Below are 26,986 nucleotides of genomic sequence, written 5' to 3' on the forward strand. Positions count from 1 at the left end.
TCCACTTAGGGTATCATACTCTTACATGCAGGTACTCTGCCCAAAGGGGACTATACATTTTAATTGCTGAAACCTCACAAGAAAACTTGGAGGGTTACAGGTCAGATTTCTTTCTTAAGAACCATGCCTTACTCCCAAATCACTCTGGCTCTCATTGATTGGCCAACAAACAATAGGTCCTAAGCCAGTATTTATCTAAAACCAATAGCAAAAATTATCTATAATAAGGATAATCTAGAAACCTTCCCAGTGAGATTAAGGGTGAAACAAGAATGCCCATTATAAACACTGTTATTCAATATCGAGCTAGAAATGCTAGCTATAGCAATAAGAGAAGAAAAAGAAATTGAAGGAATTAGAATAGGCAACGAGGAAACAAAACTAATATTTGTATACTTGTGAAGTAATTATGAAGTGGTAGTGGGCACTATGTGAAATTGTAATATGAAATAGATTTGGGAGAGCATAATGATTTGTGACATAAAACAACAGGCATAGACATACATTATATAGGTTATAAAGATTTGCCATTTATTAAGTGAAATAGCTCCGGGGCTCAACCAAATATGACTAAACACAACAAAATCATACTGACTGAGCAATCATTATGCCTTTTGTGGGGGGATGACTTTTAAAGTCTCAAGTTCACAAGCTAGTTTAGAGTTCACATCACTTAGAGACTCTTAGAGAATCAATTAAAAAACTGGTTGAAATGATTACTAACTTTAACAGAGTTGCAAGACATAAAATAAACCCACATGAATCATCAAAATTTCTATAGCTAACAAGATTCAGCAATAAGAGATTTAAAAAGTTCCATTTAATAACTATAGACAACATAAAATCCTTGGGAAGTCTATCTTCTAAGACACTAGCAGGAATAAGATAATACAATTAAAAAACACTTTTCACATCAATAAAGTCAGATCTCAATTAAGTGGAAAAATGTTAATCATATATGTCAAGCCAATGTAAGAAAAATTACAGTTCTATCTAAATATAAAAAATGATGTTATAGAACTAGAAATGATAATTACAAAATTATGGGGAAAAAGATAAAACAAAAGGTCAGTATTTCAAATGAATTAATGAAAAAAAGATGTGAAAGAAGCTAGCCTCAGTGAACTAGATCTCAAAGAACATCACAGAGTGATGATTATATAAACAATCTGGTACTTCCTAAGAAATAAAGTGGCAGACTAATGAAGTAGGCTAGTTCCATGATACACAATAGGAAAAGACCATAGTTATCTTATATTTGATAAATGCAAAGACTTTTGAAAAAAACCTCACTATTTGACAAAAACTGCTTAGAAAACTAGAAAGCAGTTTGGCAAAAACTCATATAGTCCAATACCTCACAGTATATATCAAGACAAAGTCAAAATGGGTACATGATTTACATTAAGGGTATATCAAAATGGGAACAAATTATGAGAACAAGGAGTAATTTGCCTGTCAGATGTATGGAGAAGGGAAGAATTTATAACCAAAGGATAGCATTATGGAATATAAAATGGGCAATTTTGATTAAATTTAAAAGATTTTGCACAAATAAAACCAATGAAACCAAAATTAGAAAGAAAAGCAGAAAACTAGAGGGAAATGTTTACAGCAAGTTTCTCTGATAAAGGCTTTATCTCTCAAATATATAGAGAATTGAATCAATAAGAATTTGAGTCATTCTCAAAATGACAAAATGGTCAAATGGTATAAACATACAGTTTTCAGCTGAAGAAATCAAAGCTATCTTAGTCATATTAGAAATGTTCTAAATCACTTGATTAGAGAAGTGCATATTAAAACAACTCTGGAGGTATACTTCACAACTATTAGGTTGGCCAGGATATAGAAAAGGAATATGAAATCCTCTTATCTGATCATTGGTTTTTTACCTTCTGCCTGTCTGCTTTTTCTTACCCAAGTCTGTTCTTTATTCATACTAGGTCTTTAATTCCTCAAGTCAATTCTCACTCAGGCCATTTTCTTTAGAGTATTTCCTTCATATATTAACCGTTGCACTCTGCCTTTGTGACACATGTGCTGGTGAATGAAAAGGGAGGAAATTATGAAAATCTTGTGATTGTCTTAATATTAAAAATTTGTTACACAATCTTAACTGGGCCCTTGTTGCGAGGCAGTCTTACTCTACTAATTTTATCAACTCACTATCCCACTATCTACAGTGGTTCTTCCAAATTCCTTTTCATCCTTTCTCCATCTCGCCTTGGCTCCCTCCCTTTCCCCCTCAGCTGAGAACTTTCTCATATTTGCAGAAAAATGAAGGTCATTCACTATGAGCTCCATCTTTTCCCTCCTCTTATATCATTTAGATATCTTTTTTCACCATCTCCTCCTTCACCCATTTCCAGTGAAGAGATGACCTTACTCCTTACCATCACTAACCTGTTCTCTTCTCCACGGGATCCCATCTCATCCCATTTTTTCCCAACAGATTGTCCTTTATGTCATTCCTATTTCCCCATTTCTCTTCACTCTTCCTGTCTACTGGCTCCTTCCCTATTGCCTCCAGACAGAGCCATGTCTCCTCCATTCTTAAAACTTTCTTGATCTGTCCCTGTTAGAGAATGTCTCCTCCATTCTTAAAACTTTCTTGATCTGTCCCTGTTAATATCTTATTTCTCTTCTGCCTTTTGTGGCTAAACTCAGTAACAACAACAACAAACCATCTACAGTACTTACTTCCACCTTTTCTCTCCTCACTTCTTAATCTCTTATAATTTGGCTTCCATCCTTGTCATCCCATCCAATCTACTCTCTCCAAAGTTACTGAAGATCTCTTAGTTGCTGAATCCAGTGGATTTTCCTCTCTGCAGCATTTTTTGTTGATCACTCTCTCCTCCATGTTCTCTTCTCTCTAGATTTTCAGAGCATCAGTTTCTTCTGGTTTTTCTCCTACCTATCTGACTGGTCCTTCTGTGTCTCCTGTGCTGGATCCTCATCCAGATCACATCCAGTAAGGTGACCCCACAGGGTTTCTCTATCTTACTTCACTTAGTGTTATCAACTTCCATGAATTTAATTACCATCTCTGTGCTAATTTTTCTCAGATAGAGAACTTCTTGGCTGACCTCCCATCTTGCATCCCTTTTGCAACTGTTTTTCAGAAGTCTCTAGTTTGATGTACAATAGAAATCTTAAACTCAGTATGTTCCAAACAGAACTCAGTATCTTCCCCCTAAACCTGGCCCCAGTCCTATCTTCCCTTTCCTTTCATCCTCTGAGTCGCTCAGACTTCCAATCTCATCCTGGACTCCTATCTCCCACCCCTCTTAGCCAGTCTGTTGAAAGGCCTGCTGATTTCATCATTGTAGAATGTCTTGAATACATCTGACACTGCTATTATTCTAGTGCAAGGCCTGAATTCCCTTGATGAGGACTACTGTTCACCTGGATTGCAATAGCTACTAATAGGTCTGCCTGCATTATTGTCTCCATCCATTTCAATCTGACCTCCACTCAGCCACTGTAAGAAATAACTCCATTGGACTTGGGAACGTTGAAGTTAAAAAAGTCTTTAATTATACAACTGTAGAAGTGAGTATCCTATATAGAATAGCAACGCTTGGAATCAATAGACGTGTCTTTTTTTTATACCCAAAATGCAAGTCCCTCCCCTGATGCCCCATTGACTGAGCACCACAGTGGTCACAATATATCAAAAACATAGGCCCCTCCCCAACCTGAGTGTGAATCTGCACCCCAGATTACATGAGTACTTTTTTGGTGTTCACCTTATTTGGAGTTTGGAGGCCTTCCCCCGATTCCCTTTTGGCTGAGTACTATAAAGGTTATGACCTCTCTTGTCTTCTCTTCTGATCACAGCATCACACATTCCTTCCAAATCTCCACTTCTATACTATGTATTTAATATTTAACCATGTATTTATTATTCTCATTTCTCAGTTCTGAGTACATTTTATAATGTGTTTCAATGTGTTTTCTTATTCTAAATCCCCACCTCTGAGTACATTCTCCCTGTTTTCAAGTCTGAATCTCCCATCCTGATTACATTTTTCTTTTATTAATTTTATCTTCTTGTTCTGAGTCACAACCTCCATTTCCTAGGTTTCAGCCTCACCTTTTTAAAGTTTCATCTCTCTGCACCTCTCCAGTTTAATGTCCATAACTCTGTAGAAACCAAACCCTTATCCAATTCTCACAGCCACCAAGATGCTATGCCTTTCTGAATTGCCGTTCCTCATATACATCCCTTTTTCCCACTTGTTTCTCGTCAGCACCTTCCTTTCCAAACTGTGCTTCTCCAGGCCCATGTCTCTGTCCTGATTATCAGTCCTCAAGTTTCCTGTCCATAGCTGTGTTATTTATACTATTAATCTATCTCATTGCAGCTTCCAAACTGTCCCTCCTTTGCCCCTTTTTCCAAAAGAAATAATCCCTCTTAAGCCCTCTATCTCCAGCCTACATATTCCCGTCCAAGTTATTCTTTAATGACATCTTTCCTCCATCCTGATTTGCCCCAAGTAGCCCTCTATCCTTCTCAAAAAATGTTTTTCTGAGGCTCTCTTCATCCCAACTGACCCTTCCTGGGGTCCTTTTCTCCCAACTGTCTTTATTGGTACCATCCCAACTGCCCCTCTTGTTCCTGTTCCACTTGTTACTTATCATCCCATCCTGACCACACTGTTCCTCCTCACTCCCTTGTATCTATCCCAGGTGTCCCAGCCCCAACCCTCCCCTCCTGCCCAACTATTCTTCCCCAGCCCCTTCTACTCTTCCAATTATCCCTCCTCAGCCTCCTCCCTTTCCCAACGGTCCCCATTTATAAAATGAAGGGATTGGCCTGGAGGGTGGGTCAGGTTCCTTCTAGCTCTAGAATTCTATGTTCCATGATCTCTCCTCAGTTTTCTTGAACCCAAGATGACAGCCTGGTGTCATGGGAGGCATTGAGGTTAGAGTCAGAGAACCTGAAGATTCAGGTCCTGATTCTGCCACCTGTGTCCTCAGTTTCCTCATCTGTAAAATAAAAGAGTGGAACTAGGTGATTCCTAAGGTCTGTTTTTAGCTCAAAATGTATGAAATCATGACTCCCTTCCACATACTTCTTCCACACTCTTCCCCATCTCCCAAAAAGCATTATAGAAGAAGATGATAAAAGGGCCTAGGACAGAGCCTTGGGGGACATGCATGGTTAATAGAAGGAGTGTCAGATAGCTGAGGGAAAAACAAAAGAGAGGAACCACCAAGGGGGGAGGAAGGATGAGGACTGAGCCACTCGCCAAATATGGCAGCTTATCCTTTGGGGAACAGAGTGGTTTTGGGTGAGTGACAGGATTGGAGAGCTGAGGAAAAAGTGAGAGAAGAACTGGAGACTTTTGGGGAGTGTGATGAAGAGGAGGGAGGGAAAGGAGGGGGCTTCCTGAGAGCTGTTATGAGGCAAGGGGGACTGTGGGAGATGGGGAGGGAAGAACCATGGTGTGAGGGTTTGGGAGCCGAGGGGGATCACCTTGCTGCAGCGAGAGCCCAGGAGAGACAATGGAACAGATGGGAAGAAATCTTGCCAGCACACGTTTCTGTTTTCTTGTTCAGCAGCCTCTGAGTAGGAGTGAAAGCTGTGGATGGTAGAAGTTGTCCAAGGCTCAAGTTGCAGAGATGGACTGGTGATGGGCAAGGAGACAAGGATCAAGGGCAGGGCAGAGTTGAACCTGTTTGCCAAAGTGAGGAATGGGAGAGAGCGTGTAGCCTGGGAAAGAACAGAAGAGGTTGGAAGTGAGGGCACAGAAAAGGAGTTAGGCTTGTAAGGCCCAGGAAGGGCATGAAAAAAGAGAATCTCAGAGGTTGTTCAGATGGACATGTTGCACCTGGGGATGATGAGGACAAAACCAAAAGTTTGTTTGCCCGATAGCTGGATATCAAGAGGAGAGTAACCTAGATTGCCTTTGGGGCATCAGACAGTGTTCTCAAGGATTCCCAAACCTCCTTGTTTCTGAGACTGTATCTCTGGGTGACACTATATAACTGAATTTATAAAACACAGTCTTTGATGAATCAAAATGACAGGTTGTAATGTTCTTCTCTAAAATATAATGTTCTCTGGGAGCAGGTTTCTTGGGGGCGTTTGGAGGCAACCTTCATTTCAATTCACTTCAATAATCACCTCAAATTCAGCCAGGAGTTAAAGTCCAAATCCTTTATTGTCTCCTTCAAAATAGCCGGGTTAGCTTTCTTAGAGGCCTATCTCTCTCCTTGGTTCCAAGAGCTCTTGCTGCTAGCCCTTTGTCTCTTTCAACTTCTGCCTCTCTTCCTCCAAATCTCCAGCCCCACAAAGGTGGAAAATGGAATGAATCTGTCTCTGCCCCCGAGAGAGTGGGCTTGCGGGTTTCTGTCTTCCCTCGTTCTGCTCGACTTGTGGCTTGTGAATCTCTTTGATTGAATCCTGGCTCTGAATCTCCCAAAGTGCATCCTGGTTGAGGCTCTTAGCTTATATATGGTCTCTTAAAGGTGTGAACACTCTAATACATTGAAGAAGGGGGATATAAAAGGTATCATCCAGGAATGGGGGACCAGAAACAGGAGTGAGCCAAGCATAAATCAGTCAGGCACCTCTTGATATTTTCTCTCGGACCCTTCCCTGACTCACATAAAGAAGAAGTTACCCTTCTCCTTGTCAAAGCAAACCCCTCTTTATGTACAAGAGAAAAGGGATCAGGGAAGGGGCTTTGTTCTGGAAAAGGGGGAATGGGGTGAAGGGAACATGTTCACAGAGGTGGAAGAGGGCAAGATGGCCTGGGAGGATGGCTAGAGGCTGAATAGGATTTGAACTTGAAGCATGCTTTGGTGTCCCAAGGCCCGGCAGTAGCCACAGTGGGCTACATGGACTAGTTGGCATCACCCACCAATTGGGCTGAATCCCAGGGTAAGGGAGATTAACTTCCCCAGGGAATGGGGCATGAACTCAGGGACACTGTGATTGACTAGGGAATCTAGGTCCTAGGTCCAGTGTGGAGGATGCTGGGCCAGTTGGGAGGAGAATGCCAGTGTTTCCAGGAAAAGATGGTGAGGCTTGATGGCTTGATGGTAGGAGATAGTAGGATATGAAACTGGCACTAATGACATCATTAAACAACTCAAAAATAAGGATTAGCATTCATATAGTATCTTAAATGTGCAAGGTGCTTTATATGTTATATATATGTATATATGCATATATTATATTGTATATATATATTTCACTTGATATGATTTCCGTTTTACAGATGAAAAACCTAACACTAAAAAATGTCATACAGCTAGTGAGTGTCTGAGGCAGGATTTGAACTCAGGACTTCTTAATTGTAAATCCAGGACTCTATGTAGTCCACTGCCATTTTTGTATGGCCCCACCTTTCTGGCCACCAGCCATTGAGTCAGAGGCAGGACTTGAACTCTGTTCTTTCTGATGTGGAGGTCACCATGCTAGGCCCTACCCTGCGGTGTCTCTTTATTCTTGTTATGTGTCTGCCAATTTGGGTTTAGCTGTTTGTAGTTAGTGCTGCTCCTATTGCCCATGTTAAAAAAAAAAAAAAAAAAAAAAAAAAAAAAAAAAAAAAAGATGTGGGGCTTTCAATCTATTAGGATCCCATTCTATTGTTCTTTGTCCTTCCTTCTCCAAGAGGACCATGACATCTGGTTCATAGCGCCAGGACATGCAAGTGAGTTGGATGTAAGTGAGGGAAGCTGTGCAAGGTCACTTGCCTACTTTCCCCTCCTGGTGCTATCCGGGTCCAGTGGCTAGACAGAGATCAGGATCTATTCCAAGTTTTGGAACCAAAGAATTTTAAAGCCAGAAAGGGACCTTCCAGGTCTGACGCCCTCATTACACAAAAGAGGGTAGCCAAGGCAGGGAAAGGTGACAAGATTTTTCCCAAGTTCATACAACTGCCTTGGTTTGTGTTGGGGGTTTTTTGTACAGAAACTGAGGCAATTGGGGTTAAGTGACTTGCCCAGGATCACACAGCTAGAAAGTGTTAAGTGTTTGAGGGATTTGAACTCAAGTCCCCCGACCACCTGTAATATTCTTCTCTAAAATGTAATGTTCTCTTGTAGGGATTTCCTTGGGGTATCTGGAGGGAGCCTTCCTTTCAGTTCAATAATCACCCCAAATGCAATAATCACCCCCAATACAGCCAGGTATTAAAGTCCAAATCCTTTATTGTCTCCTTCAAAGTCTTGTCTCCTTCACTTGGGGCTCAGCTAGTTTTCTGGAGGCCTTCTGGATCTTGGTTTCAGTGGAAAAGCAAAGGAAGACAGCCTGTCTTCTCTGGCTTCTGAATCTCTCAGACTGAATCCTGGTTGAGGTTCTTAATATAAATCAATCATTATATCACTAGGAAACTATTATTTGTTGTAGGATTAAATCAATGCTAAACTAGATTTAACCATTGTCTCCTCCATTCCACTCAGTATCTTGTTTCAAGTTCTGGCCCATAACATCTCCTTGTAGGATCAGATCAATCATGCTGAACCATGCTAAATTAGATAACTATTGTCTCTATGGATTCACTGACTTAGTATCTTGTAAGAATCCTTTGTTTCAAGTTCAGAGTTCTGCCCATAACAACCACCTAGCTGCTCCTGAAATTTTTTAAATTTAATGTAATCAAAGTTGTCCATTTTGCCTTTCCTAATGTTCTCTAGTTCTTCTTTGTTCATAAATTATTCCCTTCTCCAAAGATCTGATAGGTAAATTATCTCTTAATCTATGGTATAATCTTTTATGCCCAAATCATATACCTATTTTGACCTTTTTTTGGTATGGAGTGTAAGATGTAGATCTATACCAATTTTCTGACATATTATTTTTCCAGCAATTTTTGTGAAATAGTGAGTTTTTAATCCTAAAAACTGGAGTTTGGGGGCTTATTAAATACTAGATTAATTACTATAGTCATTGATTATTGTGTCATGTATATAACCTATTCAACCGATCTACCATTCTATTTCTTAGCCAGTACCAAATGGTTTTGATGATTGCTGCTTTATAATATAGTTTAGATCTGGTACTGCTAAGGCACAATATTTTGTTATTTTTTCTAGCTCTATAAAATAACTTTTTGGCCATTTAATTGGTATGGCACTGAACAAGTAAGCCAATATAGGTTCCTTTTTATTATATTAGCTTGGCCTACCCATGAGCAATTGAGATTTTTCCAGTTGTTTAGATAAGATTTTATTTGTGTAAGAAGTGTTATAATTGTATTCATCTAGTTCCTGGATTTGTCTTGGCAGGTAGCTGCCCTCAAATTTTTTATTTTTTATTTTTTTGGTCTATACAGCTATTTAAATGGAATTTCTCTTTTTATCTCTTGTTGTTTTAACTCTTGTTATTGCTATATATAGCAATTGCTGGTGATTTGTGTGGATTTATTTTATATCCTGCAACTTTGCTAAAGCTTTTGTTTCTAATAGGTTTTTGGATGATTTTCTAGGATTCTCTAAGTATATTATCATATCATCTGCAAAGAGTGATAGTTTTATCTCCTCTTTGCCTATTCCAATTACTTTAATTTCTTCTTTTATTGCTAAAGCCAATATTTTTAGTACAATATTGAATAACAATTGAATAATTGAAAATTGATGATAATGGACATCTTTGTCTCACCTCCTGATCTTCCAGCTTCTCTCCATTACAAATAATGCTTGCTAATTGTTTTTGATAGATGTGGTTTATCATTTTAAGGAAAACTCCCTTTATTCCTATGTTCTCTAGTTTTTTTTTTTTTTTTTTAATTTTGCTGAGGCAATTGGGGTTAAGTGACTTGCCCAGGATCACACAGGAAGGCTAGGAAGTGTTAAGTGTTTGAGGCCAGATTTGAACTTAGGTCCTTCTGACTTTATGGCTGGTGCTCTATCCACTGCACCACCTAGCTGCCCCTGTTTTTTTTTTTTGTTTGTTTGTTTTGTTTTGTTTTTTAATAGAAATAAATGATGTATTTTGTCAAAAGCTTTTTCTGCATCAGTTGAGATTATCATATAATTTCTATCAAACTTTTTATTGATATGGTCATTTATGACAATAATTTTCCTGATATTGAACTAGCCCTGCATTTCTGGTATAAATCCCACTTGCTCATAATGTATTAATCTGCTGATAAATTGTAACCTCTTTGCTAATATTAAAAATTTTGCATCAATATTCATTAGGAAGATACTAAATAATCAAAAAAGGATTTACTGATATTCAGCCACAATGAAGTCCCATATTTGGGCACAGAAGGTGCCAGCTTCCTGAGAAAGGAGGCTGGCTCTTTAAGAACAGGATTTGTGGGGCCTCCCCGTTCCTGGCCCTCTGAGCTGTTTGGCTCTTAGAACTGTCCGTCGAATGAAGTCACTGTTGATCAGGTTGCCTGGATTGCAGGGCAAGCTCCAGGTGTTCTAAGAAGGGGAAGAGGAAGTTGAGAAGTCTGTAGCAGCTTGGACCTTTTTGTGCAGAGGGGCTCCTGCCATGCACCCTCCAGAGGCTGGCCGCCCTGTGGTCCAGTTCCGCCACTGTGGTAAGGATATCTATTGCTTCAGGGTGCCCGACCTCTGCCCTGTGTGCCAGCAGCCCATGAGTTTCAGGACACCAGGTGAAGCACCCATCAGCATTGCCACTCCATTGATCCACGGGCACCAAGAACAGTGCGCCTTCCTGCTCAGGCCCACCCAAGGGACCTTCCTTAGGTATGTACCATCTTCCCAGGGCTGTTACAGAAAGCTGTTTTCTTCTATGATTTTCAACCTTCTCTTCCTCACTTAAAAGGGGCAATCCTTGTTTGTTTCCCTCTCATAATGTTGGATGTTTCTTCCTCCCTTTGTTGAGATGCATGCTTTAAATAAATTTGCACAAAAATAAACAGTATTTTGGGCATTAAATAATATAATCAAATAACATCTTTGGGTTAGAAAAAGGAGCTCCAAGCAAGAAATTTTCTCTACCATTGCAGGTTGGTGCTTTTTCTGTACCTTAAATTCTTTTTCATTTTTAATATTTTACATTTACATTTAAATTACATTTCAAAACAATGTTTAACATTCTTTTTTAAAAATTCTGAGTTTCTTTGGGCTTCCCTCTCTTTCCTTATCCTTCGTTGAGAAAGCAAGTATTCAGAGATAGGACTTAAAGAGTGGCCTGGCCTACTGACTAGTGACTTGCCCAGAATCTCCTAACTCAGATGTGAAAGAGGTAGTGTTTCTTTTTCCTATGCCTCTATCCACTCCCCAAGCTGCCTCTCTTTGCTAGTGCTTGGCGCAGTGCCGGACACATTGGAAGTGCCCAATAAATGCTGGAGCATTGCTCACTTATGTAGCATCATGCTGCATTTTTATAACATGTTTTACTCACCCTGTCCTGCTTGAACTTTACAGTAAACATAAGAGATGGGCGATGCTGTTATGGTCTGTTAGTTGTATTACCGTGGTATCACTTAGCTGCTCCAATTCCTCAGTTTCTCATCTGTAATATGGGGATGATAGTACAACAATGCTGTAAGGTACATATGAGATAATATAAGCAAGCGTTTTACAGCTTTCTAAGAGGTATATAAATGCTATCATAAAATGAGATACATTTTCTTGAGAGTTAGGAGGGCACTTTGGCATAAGAAGGAGGAGGCTGGAATTAGAGCAATCTTCTTCATCTCTCCTAGCCTTAATCCTCATCTGTTCTTGGGCTGAAATTCTAACACTTGAAATCATATTAATGTGTCAGTTACTAATAGTCTCTTAACCCTCTCAGAGATAATAAATGCACATTTAGGGGCAGCTAGGTAGCACAGTGGATAGAGCACCATCCTTGAAGTCAAAGAGGATCTGAGTTCAAATCTGGTTTCACTCACTTAACACTTCCTGGCTGTGACCCTGGGAAGTCATTTAATACCCCAATTACCTCAGCAAATAAACAAACAAATGAAAGAATGAATAAAGGCACATTTACTCTAGGATAGCCTAAATTGTTAGAATTAAACCTCTTGTCTTTCCCCTACCTTCTTCCATTGACTTGGAAGTTAAACTCTGGGCTTCTGAAGACTGCATATAAACTCCAACAGGTCTGACCAAACTGGAAAAGATTTGAGTATTGAAAACTGTGAAAATAACCAGGTATCCCTCTTTTAGGAGAGCAGGCAAGGTCCAAATTGGGATTTAAATAAAAGGGAAGCAAATCTAAGCTAGGCCCATGTGAGGGCTTCAGAGCCAAAAAAAAAAAAACAAAACAAAAACAAAAACAAAAACCTAAGGGTTTGAGACAAATGAGAAACTAGTTGTAGGAGTTCAGGAACCAGGGAATCATTACTATCTCCTGAATATTGGAAAATATAAGGATATTGGACACAGGGAGTCTGACTCCATTTGTCAGCTGAATGCATTCTTCTATACATTCTTCTGCCCTAAGATGTTAATGGCATGATGTCCGAGGCAACCATGTCCAATCTAGATTCTACTACACTCATAAGGCAAAGGGCTCAGAGGGCTTTGCTACCCCCAACCCCCCAATGCTATGGATTGGCAGCAGAAGGCATTATCCTGTGGGAGCTCCTATGTCTTTTCCCCATTTGTATCCTTGGTGATGTTAGGTTTGTAAGGTTGTAAGAGTTTGTAAGCCCATCACTAATGTAAGTCAACAGTCAGTCCATAAACTTTATAATGCACCTACTATGTGTCACATATTGTGCTAAGCTCCAGTTGTTCTGATTACTATGTTCTTCCTGACCATTCTAATTTAGGACAGATACCCTATGTACATCAGATATCAGTTTTTCAGGTAAAAAGAAATGATATATAGAAGATTTCTAAAATTTGTTGTTGTTGTTTTTTCAGGGAGTATGATGGAAATGCTGATCTCCATGTTGGAATAACCAATACCCATGGTAAAACAGTTTCTTTACCTTTTCAATCCTATATCCTAGGTTCAATTAGGTTCAGCTTTTTTTCTTTATTTTAAAGTTTAATTTAATTTATTTGAATATACATTGCTTTATGAATCATGTTGGGAGAGGAAACTCAGAGCATGGGAGAGAAAAAAAAAACAGAAAAAAGAAATGAACATAGCATGTGTTGATTTGCATTCAATTTCCTTAGTTCTTTTTCTGGATGCAGATGGCATTTTCTGTCCAAAGTTTTGGAAAACTCACTTCTTTAAATGTTTATTTAAGAACACTTCACAGGACCAAGCACCTTTTCACACAAATTAATGAAGCTGGTGGTGGTGAGTTCCCACTATGCCCAAGGCAGGCTGCTAGGTATGTGGGAGACACACTCTACTGGGAGAGAGGGGTGAGGTGAGGGGGGGTCCCCAAACCTAAGGATCTAATATTCCCCCTGGGAGGAGAAAAGGAGAAATTTGTAACTCACAGATAGATGTTATACACAGGACAATTTGAAGAAGAGGGAAAGAACATTAATATTTAGGGGAATCAGGAAAAGATTCCAATAGATGGTTGGACCTGAGCTGAGTCTTGAAAGAAGCTGGAGACCTTGAGTTCTGTATTGTAATGTCCTAGTCAGAGCCTGAGGATTAATTGCTTTATTGTCAGTCATATCCATAACCACCTCATAGAACCAGCCAGCTAAGCAGCAGAAGCTCTTAGCCTGAGGTTTTCTGTCTTTTTTTTTTTTTCCCCAACTCCTTTGCTTCTGCCTGAATTGGCACTGAGTTTAGTCTGTTTGATTTATCAACTCACATTCTGTGTCTGGCCATAGAAATTAACCCTGGACTTCATCGGCTAGACTATAGGGGTGAGGGGTAGTCGTAAACCTGTCTTATCTTCTTTACAAATATTAAACTCACCTCTCTCCTTAAATATGTGAAAGCTTTTTTTGTAAATCCTTTTTTTGGTAAAAGATTTTAACCAACCAGTCAATATTTTGTAAGTCCCTGGTATGTGCCAGGCACTGTGGTAAAGCACTGGATTTATGGATCCATAATTTCAGTGAAGTAGATTTGGGCATCTTTTAATATTTGGGGTTTATCTTGGGGGGTAGAGTGTACTTATTTCTTAAAACATGGTTCACCATTCTCCTTTTGTCATAGTCATACATTCAGCTCCAGTGCATGCAAAACCAAGAATTGAATATTTTAATTCAGAAGATAAGGCAAAAATTCTTATCCAATCAGACCAAAGACTTTTAATAGTTTAAATTTGTTGTAAATTCTTTAGAGAAACGACATAGTAGAACTTATTCAACTAAAGAAGTTGAGAGGTTTTCCTTAAGCTCGTTGGGGAGTTGTGTGTTCCTGGGAGAAAGGAGCCAGAATTACTTGAATATTCTCCTTTGCTTTTAGTCACAGTGTCAGGAAGAACCCTCTGAGAGTTTTTACTTGTCTCCATTCAGGAATCTGGGATCCATTGACACTAGACCAATCCTTATTTGGGAATCTTTTGTTTACATATTAGGAATTCTTTTTATGAGTGAAGTAAGGATTTTGTGGCTGCTTTTTCCATGATCTGTTTCCCTTAAAGCAGAATTTGTAATCTGTTTTATTTTGATTTTTTTTTTTAATAGGAATTGTGTATAATTACAATGAGCAAGGTATCCACAGAGATGAAGTTGGGTGGGAAGAGAGTATAAGTATTCCACTATTACAGCCCAATATGTTTAGACTGATGAACCAATGGGATAAATATCTGGAAGAGTTCTCTGCAACAGATGCCTGGTCTCCCAACAGGTATGTAGTTCTAACGAACCTAATAGGATAACAAAACTACCTGCAATCCTAGAAGCCAATTTTTGTGAGACTTTAGAGGTTCCCTTAGCAGATTTCTCAGTAATATAAATGAAGTGGGTCTTTATGCATAGTGAGTTTTAACTCACCCCAAGGAAAACTTGTGACAGGGTTAGGAGGAAGTGGAAGCCAATTATCCTAAGGAACAGGGTATGTGCCTGCAAGTCAGCCAATGTGGGGTGGCCTGGGGCTTGGGAAGGATGCTTTTCAGACTAGCCACAGGAGGAAGGGGTTGGTAATCCTGTAAGAGGCCCCCTCTTGGTGTGACATTTGGATTCTCATCACTCCTCTTAGTTGGGTAGAGGGCAAGTATACGTGCATACCACCAAAGATGGGAGACCTTAAGAGGGGGTCTGGGTACATGTCTGATGGATTTCTCCCTGGGCGGGGAAGTGACATGAGCGAGGCTAGAAGTTTCTATTAGGAAGATTGTAGACATCAGGGTTTCCAAGAAGAGCACAGTATGAATGCTTATGTCTGGAACAAAGATAACCTATCATAAGAAAGATGAGACATCCAGAAAACAGGTTTTTTTTAGATTGGCACAGCATATAACAATGGGCTGCATAATTTGGGCCAATGAATTTCCTACAGAGCCAATCAACATGAAAGCTTGAGTCTTTTAAGGGAATAAATCCCCAACCAGAGCATTTCAGATTGAATTGATCTTGGATAATGGTGGGAGTTGACAAAGATCAAACTCGGAGAAATTAGTATTTTCTTCTCTTCTTGTATATTTCTAGGCAAATTTCTCAAGTAGTGATCTTTACATTCATGCAAGCTAATATTAGTTCATGACCACCATCCTGGCTATCTTTATGTCTTTTAAAACTTAACTTTAATTCAGAGAAGCAGTCTCTGTTACAAAGTAAAGAACATTAGCTCAGAAGTCAGAAACCCAGGGTCCAGTTTTACCTCTGAACCTAGCTGTGTGAACTAATCACCCTCATCTAAAAGAACATAGGCCAGAAGTTACTCAAGGTCTCTTCTAGTTCTAGACCTATAAAACCAGTCCTGTATCCCTTGGAATCAGTGGGACCACTCTGGACCATCCCACATGCAATAGGAGAGGGAATGGAAAGGGCATTGCTTTGGGAGCTCCAAGTTTTTCTGTCGATTGTGTGACCTTGGGCAAGCCCTGAGTCTATTTCCTTAACTCTTAAAAATGGGTCCCGTCTTTAGGATCTGTAGATATTTAGTATAATTTGGGCTAGGAGTTATGTTACTACTATCTGGAATTGAATTATTAAATTAAATGTGACTGTAGCTTTCATTTACATGGGCCTCTTAAGGGTTGCAAAATACTTTCCATATATTTCCCTATATATATTTTTCCAATATTTTTCTCACATTTAATTTCATCATGATCCTATGTGTCAGTGCTCTTGCCCTCCCTATTTTAGAGGTGATATTTAGTCCAGGGTCACGAAGCTAATAAATATCCAAGGTGGGATTCAAGCCCACCCAGCTCTTCTTGGCTCCAAGTTCAGTATTCTGTCCATTACGAGATTATATACTACCTGAAGAATTGTACAGTTTATGTGCTTACTCTCCAAATTTCAATTTTTCTCCCCTTTTGTTGTCCATTTTTTGAGCATGGAGAAACAAATCGAAGACAACCAATGCGCTTATAATCACCCTGGCTAGGTTTAATTTAAACACATCCCAAAAAGGACTTGGGAGTGAAGTAGAAAGGATGCACTCAGCTAACATTTAAGCCAGTGATTTGACAACTCCTATGAATGGTTTTGTCCTGTTGCCTATAAAATTTCTTCTGAGTCTTTTTTAAATAACTGACTTTATTTTCAAAGGTATGAAGAACACTGTTACAACTGTTATACTTATGCCCTGACATTCATTAATTATATACTGACTGCAGAGGGGAAGCATCAATTGGACAAAAATGAATTCACTGAGAAATTTGTGGTACCCAGGACAAGGAGAGCTGCTAAATATATCACTCTCTATCGGGCAATAGAAGAAAAGGGTTTCTGCGTTATTGATCGCCTTGATTCAGATGCAAGTCCTTAGGGGAACAATGTATGAATGAAATTTTAAAATGCACTTCTATGTCAACAAAGGAGATGAAGTTTGGAGAGCTGTTATACAAGGATTGATTCCTGAACTTTTAGTCTTCTATACATTGGGTGGTCATGGCTGAAGAACTCACTAGCTGGTGGCCAGCCTCCTGATAATGGACCTTCTCCTAATCAGTTGCTCTAGTCTTCAGACACAGTCCATCACCAATACAATACCATACTTGAAACCTTTTCTGCATAATAACCTCTGAGAAACCTTGTTTCTTTGGTCTATTCAAGAATAACTTCCCTGTCATTGTGAGGTTGAGTTTAATCATTATTTTGAATTGTATTGATGATGCTTATATTTATATTACAATCATTCCTGATTATATTGCACCCCAATAAGCACAGAACTTTACTTTTTTGAAAAATAAGTTTTATTTTTTGTTTCTTACTATAGTATCCTATGTATTCCTTCTCCATGACATTACTATAGTTTCCTGTATATTCCTTCTCCGTGACATTACTATAGTTTCCTGTGTGTTCCTTCTCCATCCACTTCCAGAGCATCACCTCATATGACCAAGTAATTTTTTAGAGAAAGCACAACTGATTGATGCATTGAAAAAGTCCCCAAACAGGTGCAATGGTGTAACACCTGTGCACTTCCCACCTTCACAAGTGGGTATAGATGGGGGTAACTTCTCTTTTAAAATCATTTGATTCTGAATCTTTTAACAAATAAAAAGTTAAGCAAAGACAATAATAATCATATCTGCAAGTGTATGTACCATGCTTTTCCCATAGTGTCTATTCCATTCTGTCATGAGAAAGATACATTTCAAGAGTGGGATTTTTTTATACAACTTGGTAATACCATACCTCAATTTCTAAGGAATCAGAATCATGAGTCAACCAAAGGAAAAAACACAATTGTAAGCATAAATAGGCTACAACTTATGACCAGCATCACATTGCTTACATAAAATGGCATAAAAGATTATCAGAGATGTTTAACTGGGAAAGGAACAGGGCTGCTCATGGAGCCTGTGATTTTAAAAAATTGTCTTTGAAATAGTTATGTTTACAATGTATGCAATTTTGAGAATTTAATGTTATTTAAAAAATAGGATGTTAGGTCCATAGATTTTGACTTTAGAAGTGATTTTCATGGCCGCCCAGTCCATACCTTCATATAATGACTTTAAATGATTTCCTTAGGGTCCTAACAACAGTAAAGTAGCAGAGCTGGAATATGATCTCTTTTACTTCCTAACCATTGCTATTTCCATCTTTCCATGCTATGTATTTTTGTCTTTTGACTTTGCTAATACTCTAAATGTGATTTTTATATGTATTTTTTCTTAATATTTGGAGGACTATTTCCTTGTTTATTTCTGTAGCTTAACTACAGAACGTGTTAAGAGAATCATATATAAAGATTGCTTTTTGCTGGGGTTCTCTGCTTTGTCTTAATTGTAGTGTTGCCCAAGTTTTTTTTCCTAATTAAGTCCTTAAATGATATTTAGATACCTCCTTCCCTTTCCCACTTATCTTCAGGGATTCCAATTTACATAATGTTTTTCTTTTACCTAATACCTAATGTATTTTCTTCCAAATGTGTCATATTACCACTACTTGCTTTTTTGAGTCAATTACACCTAGACTTATTGAGAACTTGCATTAGGAATAAAAGGGACAAAGTCCTGCTTATGATCCATATTGGCTTGTGACCCTGAGTGAATTACTTAACCCTATTAATGCTGTTAACATGTTTCTAAGACTTCAGAGAATTTGCCAACCTGCCCTAGTAGACTGGCATTTGAGAATTCTCTATGTTAACAAAACCATAGGTACAGACCTTATTCCTACTCTAACAACCACTACTTGACTTGATTTATTCTGTTGTTTCTTTGCTTTTAATGTTTTTAGTTTTGGATGTTATTTTGCAATTACCCCGATGGCTTTTTTAATCTATCATGCTTTCAAAAAGTATTGAACTAGTCTTCCTTTAACAAATGGAATTTAATTTTAAAAATTACCCACTGATATTTTCATTCGGTTCAACGATGTTTTCACTATTGCTTTAATATATAATACTATCTGGAAAGCAGTGGGAGAATTACACAAATATAATGCCATAAATGTTCATATCACTGAAGTTAAGAGATTCTGCTGCTGGGAATATACCCCCAAGGAAGTCATTGACAAAAAGGCCTCCATAGACACTAAAATATTTTAATAGCGTTTAGTTATTTAGTGGTAGCAAAGGATTAGAAAAAAATAGTGCTTATTGATTGGGAAAATAGTTGAACAAATTGAATGTGTTGTTAGGAATGATAAATACGTGGATTTAGAGAAGCATTGAAACACTTATACAAAGTGACATGAGCAGCAGAGTCAAGAAAACAAGGTAAACAATAACCATCACGCACATACAAAGAAGGCTGCAAAATTGCAAAGAAAAAGCCTGGCCCTGAAGAAGAGATCTGACAAGAAACTTCACCCTACTGTTTGGAACAGAGAGGGAAGGAGAGCTATCCACAGATATGGATCAGTGCATATATCATCAGGTTGTTTTTTGTTCTATTGATGTTTTGTTGAGTTTTTCACTTTTTCTTTAAAAAGTCATAATGACTCCTTTGAGAGGAGGAAATCTAGGTGATAGAAAACCAGAAGTTGTCAATAACAATCCATTAAAAACAACCATAAAAAACCAAAAATACCTTATACAATTAGGATAGGAATTGACTTCAAAATCATTGGACTTGCCAACAGTTTATAGATTTTCCTCTCTCCTCTGCCTCCCCCCTCCCCAGTTTTGAACATTAGGAGCATTTATCTCTAGAGCTGTGATAATCCTTTCTTCTGCTTTAACTGTCAAAGATCACTGAAGGGCTCAGCAATTGCAGCCATTAGTTCAATACTCTGGGATATGATGCAGCAGGTGGGCCTGGTGTCTTCTATCTTCACTTATTCAGATGAATAAGGTGAATTAAAAAAAAACCTACTTGTCTTGGGCTTTGACTTATTGGATTCTATCCTTTATAGCTTGATCATCCTATTCCTTTTAAAATCCTTCTCTGTCCCTGGATACAGCACGGTATCTCCTTTTGTCATCCTCACATTTCCTTTAGTTCATTCTGAGCATTAGTTGAGCTGATGATACTTTTATAGGCCTGTGCCTTCCCTAACATACTGATCTTCCATTCCCTGCCCTTGCTTCCATTTATTAGGAGTTTTTTTTAGAAAGTCAAAGGGGCAGCTTGATGGCATAGTGGATAGAGTACCGATCCCAAAGTCAGGAGAACCTGAGTTCAAATGTGACCTCAAACATTTAACACTAGCTGGGTGACCCTGATCAATTCACTTAACCCTGAGTTTGTGAGTTCTCTATGCTTCTATTTTAAGCTTACCATGTAATTCCCTTTTCCCCTTTCTCATCAGAAATGTTTTTATATCTCTAGAACTTTATTCTTGATAACTTCCTATTTCTTCTGTGCTGACTTTTATAGAATTGTAGGTAATCCTTTTTCTGAACCATTTGAAATTTTTTTCTCTTAAAATCTAAAGCTTGTGTTAAGATGGCCCACCTTTCCTCTTCTTCACTAAAATTACAAGATATCCAAGATTTCTCCCTCAAACATTCCTATCATTTCTACTTCAGCATTACTTCCTCTTTGGGGTAAAAACCAGGTCCAGAATAGCAGTTTCCCATTTTTGAAGGAAGGAAATCATTACTGAGACAAGCCAATAAATTACTCTCTCCTCTGATTTTGGCAGAGATTCAGCAGGTGTAGTGGGTAACAAGTCTTTCACTGGAATGATACCGTGCTGCCAGCTAGGCTTGTCATCTATTTCTGGAACTTTGATTTCCTTTTCCTGTTCGTGAAGTCTGTTCAGCAAGAACATGCTATCTGTATTTGCCTCCCTTGATGCAATAGGAGGAACACTACATTGGGAGTCAGCTGGGTTCACAATCTAGCTTTGTTCTTTTGTGGCTTGGGTAAGTCACCCACTCTTCCCTGGCTACAAAATGAAGCTTTGGATTAGCCTCTTTTCAGCTCTACATCTACATTATCCAGGTGCTCCCCCCACTACGCTTCCTTATGTTCTTATATTCTTCATATTAGTTACATAGATCTTAAAATAAAAAGCTATTACTGTTCCTTTTTAAAAAGGCATACTCTTTTAGAGACATATTCCAGTTAGGAGTATTATTCCTTGGAATCTCACTGATACCTTATGAGGTCAAATTTACCTTTTTGCATTCTTATTACCTGTAATTTGTACATTTTGACATGAGTCCACCACATGCTCCTTTCTTGAATTTTTTTTCCTTCTGTGAATTTCTGGGCCTCTCTGCTACCATTTTTGTTAATAATAATAATAGCTAACATTTATACAATTTTTTAAGAATATTTTATCTTCACAACCACCTTAGAAGGTGCCATTTCACAGATAGGAACCAATGAGACAAACCAAACCTCCTGACACATCTATTTAATCTATTATCTTATTCACAGCCTCCCTCTTTCAATGATAAATTGCTAAAGAGTAGGCTTTCATTTCCTCATATCCATTTAATTCCTTATAATTCGACTTATGTCTACACCTCTCTTCTAAAATTATTCTCTCAAGGATCACCATAACTTTTTTCTTCTATATTTTACAACCCTTAAAAAAGTTTCTAACCAATGCAACAGCACTGTAATAACTTGTATGGTAATGATTAACATTTAAGTTAGTTTCAGTGCATAAACTCACAAATACTTTTTCATACCTTCATCCCCAAGTCCTCACCAGGATTGTTAATCTACTTCATTTCCTTCATTCCTCCAATGACACTCAAGTGTTTTTTGCCTTTATCTTTATTCAGATTTCTGCCAAATCTAAGGTCTAGCCAGTTCCTCTCCTAAATCTCTAATTGTCTGAGCATCTTCATTTGGATGTATCCTTCTGGTACTTAGTATCTCAACATGTCCTACACTAAACTCACGATGTTCTCCACTAAACATGTGTCTTGTACCCAACTTCCATACTATCTTCACAAAGTCATAGGTACAAACAGATTTTGTGTTATAATTTATATATATTATGTTTAAATATATATTATATGTACTGTATATAAAATTCCTTGAAAATATAGGTGATCCCCAATCATAAAGATTTTTAAATTAGTTTTCACATATAATACATATTTAAATGCACACACAGAGTATATAAATTCTTTGGAAAAATAATGATCCCCAGTCATGAACTGATTTTATCAACATGCTGTTTGAAACTTGCATTTTTCCCACAGAAATATGCTGAGATTCCCAAGACAGCCCATAAAAATCCATTTATCTCAATAATATAAGTGGAGCACAACATAATGCTATACAATCTAATGACTATAATAATAATAATGATAATTGGTCATAGTGGTAGAAGACTACTTCTGGGGAGGCTGAGACTGGTGGATCCCCAGAGCTTAGAATTTCTGAGCTTCATGGGCTAAATAAGTCTAATACATAAGTACTACTACAATAAACCCTCTGGGCCTGAGGAACAGTGAGTTGCTCTGGGTCAGAACAGCACAGTAGTGGGATCAGTTTGATGAGTGGCTCCTGCATGTTCCAGTCTGGACAAAATAGGGAGACCCAGTCTCCAAAGCAATATTAACTAGCATTTTTATGATACCTGAACATTTGAGACAATGACTGTTCAGGGATAAGCCTGAGTGTTGCGTAAGTCATCTACAGACTCTAAGCAATTTGGATGGATCATTATCTGACAAGGGCAACTTTTTCTTATATATTTAAAGAAACTGCATCACACATGCAATTGGTTTCAGAATAAGCACTTTGTAAGTTGTTGTTGATTGCTTGTTTAGGAGAGGGGGCGAGAGAAAATATTTGAAACACAAGACTTTGCAAGTGTGAATGTTGAAAACTTTGCATTTTGAAAAGAAAAAGCTATTTAAATTTTTAAAAAATTCCTTTTAAATTTAAATTTCTTAGACAGCTACATTATATTGCTGCAACTTTTTCAGAAATGTTTATTCTCACAGACATCAAGGAAGACTTTTGAGAGTGTTTTGCCGACTTTTCAGGTTGAGAAAGAAATTAAAGAGATTAACTTGCTTCAGCATTTTCATTCTCTAACCAGTTGAAATATTTTATTATGGTAACACTTCAGATGTGAGCCTTGTAGAAACTAACTTAAATCAATATTTGAGGATATCTTGTGAATGCTTGATTCCTCTGATGGGGTAGCATGTTAAAGCGCAAGAAAGTGGACTTGGAGGCAGGATATGGGGTGATAAGCTGTGTGATTTTAGTTAATCACTTACCCCAGATGAGTTTCAACAAGTAATACCTGTTCCTGGAGGGACACAGAGTGAAGAAGGCCCTTTCATAAGACAACTTTTTTTTTTTTTTTTTTTTGAGGGCCAGCTTAGCACAGAGAACAGATTTTTTTGGTTTGTTTTTTATTAGTTTTTTTATTTTCAAAACACATGCATAGATAATTTTCAACATTCACCCTTGCAAAACCTTGTATTCCAAATTTTTTTTCCCTTCCTTCTCCCTACCTGTTCCCCTAGAAAACAAGTAATCCAATATATGTTAAACACATACAATTCTTTTATACATGTTTCTACAGCTATTATGCTATACAAGAAAAAACAGATCAAAAAGGAGAAAAAAAAATAAGAAAAAATGCAAGCAAGCAACAACAAAAAGTGAAAATACCATGTTGTGATCCATTCAGTCTCCAGTCTTCTGTCTGAATGTAGATGGCTCTCTTTTATCACAAATCTATTGGAACTGGTCTGAATCATCTCATTGTTGAAAAGAGTCATGTCTACAAGAATTGATTGTCATATAATGTTGCTGTTGCCATGTACCATATTGTTCTATAATATTCCATAACATTCATGTACCATAACTTATCCAGCCATTCCTCCAACTGATGGGCACCCACTCAGTTTCCAGTTTCTTGCCACTACACAAAGGGCTGTCACAAACATTTTTGCACATGTGGGTCCTTTTCCCTCCTTTAATATCTTTTTGGGATACAAGCCCAGTAGTAACACTGCTAGATCAAAGGATATGCAGTTTGATAGTCCTTTGGGCATAGTTCCAAATTGCTCTCCAGAATAGTTGGATCCGTTCACAACTCCACCAACGATGTATTGGTGTCCCAGTTTTCCCACATCCCTTCCAACATTCATCATTACCTTTTCCTGCCATCTTAGCCAATCTGAGAGGTGTGTAGTGGTACCTCAGAGTTGTCCTAATTTGCATTTCTCTTAATAGTGATTGAGAACATTTTTTCATTGACTAAAACAATTTCTTCATCTGAAAATTGTGTGTTCATATCTTTTGACCATTTATCAATAGGAGAATGACTTGAATTCTTATAAATTTGAGCAAATTCTCGATATATTTTAGAATTGAGGCCTTTATCAGAAACTTTGGATGTAAATTTTTTTTCTCCATTTATTGAGCCTGAGTGTTGCCTAAGTCTGAAATCTGAGAGACCTGACTTCAAATTCTGCCTGATACCCACAGGGTATGTGACCCTGGTCACAGATCCTCTCGTTACTCCGTTGACAAGTTATTGAAGAGCTGCTAGTTGATGCTTCGAAGAAAGCTTCATCATTGAGTGTTCCCTGGGCTGATTAATCACAGGTTTAGTGAAAAGTGAAATGATTGCTTCATGTTTTCCAAAACAAAATATGCTGCTAGTCTTATACAATTCCCATAACTCCATGCCTTTTTTGCAGTGTGGAGAAAAAAGAACTGGAGTAATACCAAGATCTGGACTCTCATCTCACTTCTGCCACTCATTTGCTCATCTCACTTCTGCCATTCATTTGGTCTATGACCCTGGAGATAATTGCACTTAACTGGGTCTCAATTTTCTCATCTGTAAAATGAGAGGTCCACACTAGAATATTTATAAGGTGGAGGTGTGACATTCTGTGGTTCCAAGTAAAATCAGAGAAGTACAGAATTTTCCAGGGCAACATTTTTCCCATGTGATCAAGGAGGTCTCCGAGAGGGGAAAGTCATTGGCCACAGTCTGAGCAAATTAGTGTAGAGATAAGAACCAAAACCTAGTTGCGTCATCTAAAGCTGGTATGGTTTTTGTTTTGGCCAGTCCACTGGAGTTAAGTGACTTGGCCAGGGAAACACAGCTAGAAAGTGTTAGGTATCTGAGGGTGAATCTGAACTGGGTTCCTGCTGACTCCAAGGCCAGTGCTTTCTCCACTACCCCATCCAGCTGCCCCTAAGATGGCAACATAGCCTCTATAGTTGTGGGAATATTACAAAGAAAAGAGCAGGAACTTTTACTTTTTAATGAATGATCATGACATTATTTTTACTTTGCCCAACCTGGGGACATAATTGCTGTTCAGTAAATAACTTAGTGAATTAAGAATTTGGATTTTTGGCTTATGTTAAATTTCATCTTGGTCACTTCGCTCACGGGAAGAAACCCAACGACTCAGGATTACTTCCTGAAATAAAAACAAACCAAAAACTTGCCATCAATCGACAAGCACTTACTAAGTCTCTACATGTTAAGAATACAAAACCAAAATGAAACAGTCCTTTTTCTAAAGTTTACATTCTACCAGGAAAGGCAACTTGTCATTTATAAGTATGTATAAAATATAAACACATACACGAGGTACATTTTTAGGGAAGAGAATACTGGCAGATGGGGAATCATGAAAAGCAGAGATGTTGAAAGTGCTACTTATGCATAGTTTTGGAGGATCCTAAGAGGAGATGACAGTACTCCTGGGACACAGGAAAGAGCAAGAGGAGCAGCAGAGAGGAAATGGGCATTATGGATGAGGAAAAGCAAGGCCAATTTGGCCGGGCTGCTAAGTGCAGAAAGGGGAATGATTACCAGTAATGCTGAAAAAGGAGGATGGGGCCACTCTGTGAGGGCCTTTCAAAATTAGAGGATCTTCAGAGTTTATTTTGGAGGCAAAGAAAACCATTCCAATTTATTGAGTCAGAAGTGACAGTCAAATCTGCCATGGAGAAAATCACTTTGGCAGCTATATGGGCAATGGATTGGAGAAGATAATCAGGATAGATAGGAGAGATAATTAGGAAGAAAAACAAAGAGACTACCACAACAATCCAAGAAAAAGGGGATGAGAGCCAGAATTACAGGGTGGGGGGGCTGTGTGAGAATAGAGCAGGGGTGGGATTCCAGAAGTAGGTAGAATTGTCAAGATTTTGCAAATAATTAGATATGTGGGGCAAGGGAGGGTGAGAAATCAAGGATAAATGGATGTTTCCAACCCTGGAAGTTGGAAAGATAGTAGTGCCCTCACGAGAATTAGGGAAGTTTAGAAGGCAGGTAAGTTAGTATATAAAGATGAGTTTAGTTTTGGACATGTTGAGTTTGAGATGACTGTAGTATATCCAAATATCCAAAAGGTAATCAGAGAGAGCTGACTGGAAATCGATTAACTATTAACTCCCTGCTTTCCCCAGCAAAAAATAATCATGGCAGGGCAGCTAGATGGCACAATGACTAGAGCACCAGCCCTGAAATCAGGAAGACCTGAGTACAAATATGGCCTCAGACACTTAACACTTCCTAGCTGTGTGACCCTGGGCAAGTCACTTAACCCCAATTGCCTCAGGGGGGGAAATCATGGCAAAACAAAACAAAAAGCCTACAAATATTTTGCTTGTTCTATACTTTTACTTTCATTAAAATGAAACTAGTTAATACTTTCAAACAACCTAGTGTTTTTAAACAATGCCTTTACAAGGTTAGGAAATGATTTCATGAACTGCAACTTAGGTTTGAAGGAAATAATGCTTTCATTTGTTTATATTTCTGTTCCTTGAATAGGAAGATGTAACAAAACAAATTCAGTAAAAAAAAATTCTATAGTGCAAAAAGCATTCATTACAGTAAACAATTACTAATTTAGCCCTAATCTGTGGAGCTCCACCTTTTCAGAAAGTGTAACAGTGGTTTAAAAGCTAGTACTCAATCCTTTTGAACAGAAATAATAGTGGGTGTGTATAAAAAGAGAAACATTATGAAAAACAGACTTCTTTTCAAATAGCAGAGCTAAATTGTGGGAGCATTAGTTAATATAACAAGGCAGAGAACTTTGCAGGAGTTTCATTAGTTGCCATGCCACTTGTTCAATAAAGAAGATACTACCAACTGGGAGGGGAAAAAAAGGAATATGTGAAATAATCAGAAGATA

General features: G+C 38.2%; 2 protein-coding genes across 6 annotated transcripts in view; one reads left to right on the forward strand and one right to left on the reverse strand.

Annotated features, from left to right (window-relative positions):
- MKRN2OS (MKRN2 opposite strand) overlaps positions 1 to 18,200 on the forward strand; it is a 24,577-nt gene extending 6,377 nt beyond the window's left edge. For all 3 annotated transcript variants that reach the window (XM_074283888.1, XM_074283889.1, XM_074283887.1), the window contains 4 exons: positions 10,379 to 10,683; positions 12,817 to 12,866; positions 14,503 to 14,665; positions 16,534 to 18,200. In XM_074283888.1, the coding sequence (XP_074139989.1) occupies positions 10,466 to 10,683; positions 12,817 to 12,866; positions 14,503 to 14,665; positions 16,534 to 16,753 (651 nt within the window). In that variant the 5' untranslated portion in view covers positions 10,379 to 10,465 and the 3' untranslated portion in view covers positions 16,754 to 18,200. The remainder of the gene's footprint in view (positions 1 to 10,378; positions 10,684 to 12,816; positions 12,867 to 14,502; positions 14,666 to 16,533) is intronic.
- Positions 18,201 to 23,201: 5,001 nt separating this feature from the next.
- The window catches only part of TSEN2 (tRNA splicing endonuclease subunit 2), a 36,909-nt gene continuing 33,124 nt past the window's right edge, over positions 23,202 to 26,986 (reverse strand). For 2 of the 3 annotated variants that reach the window (XM_074283879.1, XM_074283878.1), the window contains one exon: positions 25,079 to 25,255. In XM_074283879.1, the coding sequence (XP_074139980.1) occupies positions 25,196 to 25,255 (60 nt within the window). In that variant the 3' untranslated portion in view covers positions 25,079 to 25,195. Of the gene's footprint in view, positions 23,593 to 25,078; positions 25,256 to 26,986 lie in introns of those variants that run through there. The other variant, XM_074283880.1, reaches the window with a different exon arrangement.

This window comes from Sminthopsis crassicaudata, chromosome 1 (genome assembly GCF_048593235.1).
Source record: "Sminthopsis crassicaudata isolate SCR6 chromosome 1, ASM4859323v1, whole genome shotgun sequence".
NCBI classification, from domain to species: Eukaryota; Metazoa; Chordata; class Mammalia; order Dasyuromorphia; family Dasyuridae; genus Sminthopsis; species Sminthopsis crassicaudata.